Source organism: Dipodomys ordii, unplaced genomic scaffold (genome assembly GCF_000151885.1).
Source record: "Dipodomys ordii isolate 6190 unplaced genomic scaffold, Dord_2.0 Scaffold97, whole genome shotgun sequence".
NCBI lineage: Eukaryota > Metazoa > Chordata > Mammalia > Rodentia > Heteromyidae > Dipodomys > Dipodomys ordii.
In genome coordinates this window covers 10,304,510-10,311,416 of record NW_012267313.1, presented here as the reverse complement: position 1 = coordinate 10,311,416, position 6,907 = coordinate 10,304,510, and the positions used below count along the sequence as shown (strand labels likewise).

The window sequence follows — 6,907 nt, the reverse complement described above, 5'->3', positions numbered from 1 at the left end:
GGAGTTAAGGCCCCATGACTGACCAAAAAAAGAAAAGAAAAAAGAATAGAGTAAAACAACTCTACTCACATCAGACAGCAGCCTGTCCAGATTGACATCACTGGCTGCTTTCCTCTTGTCCTCAGGAAGTTCCTCTAACTCCCCATAAAGCTCCAAATTCAAGCGAGCTAACTTCTCCTGCATTCCTCGAACATGCTCCATCTGTTCTATGGAACACTCGTTTCCTAAGGAACATTCAGATATTAGTAAAGAGTAATGCTAAAACTTAAACATTGGGAGTAGCTTTTAAACTCTACGTGCTTTGAAAGAAATTTATTTTCTTCCATGTATAAACTGGATTGTTAATGATCATATATTTTTCTTTTTCTTTTTTTTTTTGGGTCTGGTTGTGGGGCCTGAACTCTGGGCCTGGGTGCTGTCCCTCAGCTCTTCAGCTCAAGGCTAGCGCTCTACTACTTGAGCCACAGCGCCACTTCCGGCTTTTTTTTTTGCTTATGTGGTGTTGGGGAATCGAACCCAGGGCCTCAAGCATGCAAGGCAAGCGCTCTACCACTGAGCCACCTTATATTTTTCTGTGGATAGTTACAAATCAATGTTTTTGTGATAGTGCCTCCCTTTACTTCACAGCTGGCCACAAACTCAAATCTTCCTAAATCTGTTTTGAAACAAATCAAACCAAATTTTGGCAAGGCACCAGTGTCTTACATCTGCAATCCTAACTACTCAGAAGGCTGAAATCTAAGGATCATGGTTTGACGCCAACCTGGGCAGAAAAGTCTGTGAGACTTTTCTCCAATTATCCACCCAAAAGCTGGAAGTGAAGCTGTGACTCCAAGTAGCAGAGTGCCAGCCTTGAGTGAAAAATTAAGTGACACCCTAAGTTCAAGCCCCTGTTCAAAACCAACAAAAAAATATCTTTATGAGTTCTTATAAGCAGTTATGTATTCCTCCTTTAGGAAATACAAATAATATTTATAAAGCACATTATAAAACAATGTAACATTCTAGATCAGTTGTCTGTAATTGTTCATGGAAAGATCTAAATTTTTGACTGACTAGAGAAAATAATTCATATACATGACATCTCCTGCAATGTCTTTTTAGTGTGTGTGTGTGTGTGTGTGTGTGTGTGTGTGTGTTATGCCAGTCCTGTCGTTTGAACTAGAGGTTGGGCTTGTTTTTATTTTTTGTTTGTTTTGTTTTGTTTTTTCCTTGGGATTCTTTTGCTTAAGGCTAGCACTGTATCACTTGAGCCACAGTACCACCAGGTTTTTTCTGTTTATGTGGTACTGAGGATTTGAACTCAGGGCTTTATGTATGCTAGGCAAGCACTCTACCACTAAGCCACATTCCTAGCCTTTTGTTCTTAATTTTTTTATTTTTTATATATTTATTTATTTTTGTTGGTCGTGGGGCTTGAACTCTGGGCCTGACCGTTGTCCCTCAGCTCTTCAGATCAAGGCTAGCACTCTACCTTGAGCTACAGCGCCACTTCTGGTTTTCTGGTGGTTTATTGGAGATAAGAGTTTCACGGACTTTCCTGCCCGGGCTGGCTTTGAACCGTGATCCTCTGATCTCAGCCTCCTGAGTAGCTAGGCTTACAGGCCTGAGCCACCAGCTCCCGGCCCTTTTGTTCTTTAAAAAGGCAGAACAAGCCAGGCACCAGTGGCTCCCGCCTGTAATCCTAGCTACTTAGGAGGCTGAGAGCTGAGGCTTGCAGTTCAAAGCCAGCCCAGGCAGCAAAACCCAAAAGACTCTTATCTCCAATTAACCACCCGAAAACTGGAAGTGGTGCTGTGGCTCTAGTGGAGGCTAGCCTTGAGCTGAAGAGCTCAGAGACAGCACTGGGGCCCAAAGTTCAAGCCCCATGAATGACCAAAAAAAAAAGGCAGAACAAGTGGATGTCAGCAGCTCACTACTCTGTAATCACAGCATTTTAGAGGCTAAGATCCATGATTACAGTTCAAAGCTAGCCAAAGCAAAAAAAAAGTCCATCATATTCATCTCTAATTAACCCATAAAAAGCCAGAAGTAGAGATGTAGCCCAAGGAGCACAATGCCTCAAGTAGCGGAATCCCATCCTTGAGCTGAAAAGCTAAAGGAAGTATAGCATGCCCAGGCCATGAATTCAACAAGCCCTAGTATCTGACTGTAATACTAGCTACTCAGATGGCTGAGTTCTGAGGATCGTGGTTCAAAACCAGCCTGGGCAGGAGAGTCTGTGAGACTCATCTCCAATTAATCACCAGGAAACTGGAAGTGGCACTGTGGCTCAAAGTGGTAGAGTGCTTGCCTTGAGTTGAAGAGCTCAGGGACAGCACCCATGCCCCAAGTTCAAGCCCCATAACAAGAAAAAAAAGAAACTGGAGGCCAGTGGCTCACCCCTGTAACCCTACCTACTCAGAAGGCTGAAATCTGAGGATCAGAGTTCAAAGCAGCCCTGGCAGGAAAATCTGTGAGACGCATCTCCAATTAACCACTAAAAAGTCAGAAGTGGAGCTCTGGCTCAATTAGTAAAGCACTAGTCTCAAGCAAAAGTATCTCAAGGACAAACCCCAGGATTGGCAAAAAGAAAAAAAAAATCATGCAGAAAAAAGGATGCAAACATCTGAAAGGAAAAAAGAACAGTAAAGAGAAATACATCTTGCTTACCAAATGCTTGAAGTTTACCAGAGTGGAAATCATTGAGGAGACTGAGAAGCCCCCGCTCCATCTCCTGCACATCCGAGACGTCGGTGAGGAAGGAGTGCTGGATAGGGGTAGCCTGGGCACCTTTCCCTTCTCCACCCTGAGGTCTGTTCTTCTCTTTCAGAACTCTGCAAAGATGAGGCAATTGGATTTACTTACATCTTTTCCAGAAGGTTCCAGATCAAACTTCTGCTTATTTCCTAAGTGAATTAATGAACTTATTCTTAAAAAACAAGAAACAAGAATAAAGTCAATATCAAATAGAACTAGTAACCTCAAGTCAGAAATAAAGAACAGTGCAAAAAAATCTATGATTGGGCTGGGAAGGTGGCTCAGTGGTGGAGCGCTTGCCTTGCATGCATGAGGCCCTGGGTTCAATTCCTCAGCACCACATAAGCAAAAAGAAAAAAGCCGGAAGTGGCACTGTGGCTCAAGTGGTAGAGCACTAGCCTTGAGCTGAAGAGCTGAGGGACAGCACCCAGGCCCAGAGTTCAGGCCCCACAACTGGACCCCCCCAAAAAAATCTATGATTGCATTTCATACATTTGTATCAAATATAATCACTAAGACTCAGAAGGTTTCATTAACATATTTATATAATATACTAATTTACTAGACTTCCAACAATTGAAATAGAAATTGTTAGGTCTTTTTACTAGTCTACATCTCTTATTTCATTTCACAGTAAAACATCTTACAAACTTTCCCTCTTAAATGTTACTCTGAACTAGCATAATGTCTGCTCTGGGCAGACATTATGCAAGTAGTATTTGTTTAAGGAGACTTTTTAATTCATAATCACTGTATGACAGGGAACAGAAAACCTCTTATCATCCCTGACTCTCCATCTTCCCCAGGCCCCACATGCACTCATAAAGTCCTCCTGATTACTCATAAATTACTCATCTCCCTAGTTCTTCTCTTTGCCACTGCCACCATCCTGTTCACCTAAAGACTCCAATACCTTCCCAAACAGCTTTCTTGCCTCTGTGTGTGGGGTCTCATCCCCCTTTCCTTTTCACAAGGCAGCCAACTACACTTCTAAAAAGCAAAATCAGATCATATAACTTACAGAACTTAAACCCTTTAGTAGCCTGCTGGATAAAGCCCAGTATACTTAAGAAACCCTGTCTTCCCTTTGGAATCTCTAGTCATTGTTTCCAGTTTCCTACAGATCCATTCGCTATCTTACATGTTGAATCTGTGGTTGCATCTGAATCCTCAAACCCCAGTCCCTATTTTGCTAGGTAGTTTCTACCCACACATCCACCAAGTTTCAGTTTAAGAGCTGTCTCCCCAGGAAGGCCTTTTAGAACCATTCTATGAACTAATTGGTTGGTTTTGTTTTATTTGCCAGGCTTCAGGACCTGGTCTGTCCCTGAGCCTCTTTGTTCTCAAGGCTAGCACTCTACCACTTGAGCCACTATATCACTTCTGAGTGGTTTATTAGAAGTGGTTCACACTTGTAATCCTAGCTACTCAGGAGGCTAAGAACTGAGGATCCAGGTTCAAAGCCAGCCCAGACAGGAAAGTCCAACTCTTATCTCCAATTAACCACCAGAAAACTAGAAGTGGTATTGTGGCTTAAAGTGGTAGAGCACTATCCTTGTGCTGAATTGCTCAGGGGTGCCACCCAGCTCTGAATTCAAGCCCCACAACTGACCGCCCCCCCCCATTAAAAAAAAAGTCTCACAAGCTTTCCTGCCTAGGCTGCCTTCAAACCATAATCCTCAGATCTCAGCCTCCTCAAGTAGCTAGGATTATAGGCATGAGCCACCAGCACCCAGATCCAAATTTGTTCTTATTAACCATGTCTGGCATATACCAGGCTCTCAAAAACTTCAATGATGGTACTATGTACACAGTTATATAGAAACAGAAAGAGGTTTATAAAGCCCAGGCCAGCTGGAAGGCTTGCTATAGGCATTATGTGAAGGGTTAACAAATAATGGTTAAAAACCAAGAGGGAAGTTGTGTTTTGTATTTACAATCCAATGTATACTACATATCTTGAGTCATATATGCATTTAATACTCAATTTTTACATAGTGTTGAATGAAAACAGCCTTCCCACAGCTCTCCTCACCAAAATAAGGATAAATGAGATACGTGGATATATCCCCCCCAAAGGACAGGGCACAAGAAACTAACAACTCCTCTAATTTTAGAAACCACTGTGAAACCCTTGGCACAATTTTAATACACACTAAAAAAATGACAGCAAAGTTAAAAAGTTTCTTCTGAGGAGATGTAAGCCAGTGAAGAGATTGGGCTAACAAGGGTGGATGAATAAGATTGTATTATGATCCAAGTAGTTTGTGTTCTTGTGTGAAAATACACCTGGTAAAATAGTTTCAAGAAGTAGTTAAGGGCCTGGGGCCACTCATGCCTGTAATCCTAGCCACTCAGGAGCCTGAGCAGGAAAGTCCAGGAGATTCTTCTTTTTTTTTGTTGTTGGCTGTGCGGCTTGAACTCTGGGCCTGGGCACTGCCCTCAACTCTTCCGCTCAAGGCAAGCACTCTCCACTTAGGCCACAGCACCACTTCTGGTTTTCTGGTGGTTTATTGGAGATAACGACTGTCACGGACTTTCCTACACGAGCTGGCTTTGAACCATGATCCTCAGATCTCAGCCTCCTGAGTAGCTAGGATTACAGGTGTGAGCTACCGGTGCCGAGCTCCATGAGATTCTTATCGCCAATTAAGAACCAAAAAGCCATCAGTGGAACTGTGACTCAAGTGGTAGTATAATACCATTGATCAAAAAAGCTAAAGGGTGCCAGCTCACACACACAGAAAGTGATTAAGGAAATAAGGGGGTGAGATTGATTGGAATGCATTTGTCAGTGAGTTCCCCAGCCCTTTTACAACTAATGTATATAATAAAAAAGAAAAGGAAATTTAGAACAAGCTATTGACAGTATGTGGGGAATAGTTCTTCACAGTCTGTACCTTGCTGTACAAAGTGCTGCCTGAGGGCTGGGAAGGTGGCTCAGTGGTAGAGCACTTGCCTTGAATGCATGAGGCCCTGGGTTCAATTCCTCAGCACCACATAAGCAGAAAAAGCTGGAAGTGGCGCTGTGGCTCAAGTGGTAGAGCACTAACCTTGAGCTGAAGACTGAGGGACAGCACCCAGGCCCAGAGTTCAAACCCCATGGCCAACAAAAAAAAAAGTGCTGCCTGAGACCTGTATAGCAAGTTCACCAGTGGTCTTCTTAGAAATGTTCCTCTGGGCCTGGTGCTGGTGGCTCACGCCTGTAATCCTAGCTACTCAGGAGGCTGAGATCTGAGGATCACTGTTCAAAGCCAGCCCAGGTAGGAAAGTTTGTGAGACTCTTATCTCCAATAAACCACCAGAAAACTGTAGTGGCACTTGGCTCAAGTGGTAAAGTGCTTGCCTTGAGCTGAAGAGCTCTGAGGGACAGTGCCCAGGCCCAGAGTTCAAACCCCATGGCCAACAAAAAAAAAAATTCTATCAGTTCATCATTTAATAACTCTCTCAAAAAAAAGGAAACAAACTCAAAAGATAAAATCAAGTCCTGTTTATTCTTACTCTCATGTTTATTATGTCCCACTGTCTCACTTCACATTAAAACAAGTAACAATTTTTAAAAACACGGAATGAAATTACAATGTGTGCAGAACTCATTTTAAATGCTGTCAATCACATGGTGGCAATCAACATAAATCCAGCACTCAGGAAGCCCACACTCAAATCAAACATGGTGCTGTGCCACTATAATCTCTGCTCTTGGGAGGGGAAGGCAGAAGGATGGTAAAAGATCCTCTCTCAAAATTCAAAGGAATACATAATCCAAGAAACAAATAACAACTATTTAGAGAAAAGAAGATTTTCACCTTTGAAATCTCTTGGCATTTTTTTTGCAAGTTGTGGGGCCTAGACATTGTACCTGAGCTCTTTTGCTCAAGAGTAGCACTCTACCACTTTGGGCCACACTTCCACTTCCAGGTTTTGAATGGTTAATTGGAGGCAAGAGTCTCATAGGGACTTTTCTGCCCAGGCTGGCTTTCAACTGTGATCCTCAGATCTTAGCTTCCTGACTAGCTAGAATTAGGCATTTTTTAAGACAGGGTGTAACTATGTATCCCAGGTTGGTTTAGAATTCTCAGTCTTCCTCCAATGGACTCCCAAGCAGATGGGGTTACACATATGCACCATCATTCCCTCTTGGATTTCTTTTTTTTCTTTTTTTTTTTTT

At 42.7% G+C, this 6,907-nt stretch overlaps 1 protein-coding gene across 1 annotated transcript in view; it reads right to left on the bottom strand.

The window, feature by feature from the left end:
• Positions 1–6,907, bottom strand: part of Ccdc28a (coiled-coil domain containing 28A) — a 15,782-nt gene that overhangs the window by 5,845 nt on the left and 3,030 nt on the right. The window contains 2 exon segments of the mRNA XM_013026791.1: positions 58–224; positions 2,653–2,816. Of these exon segments, the coding sequence (XP_012882245.1) occupies positions 58–224; positions 2,653–2,816 (331 nt within the window).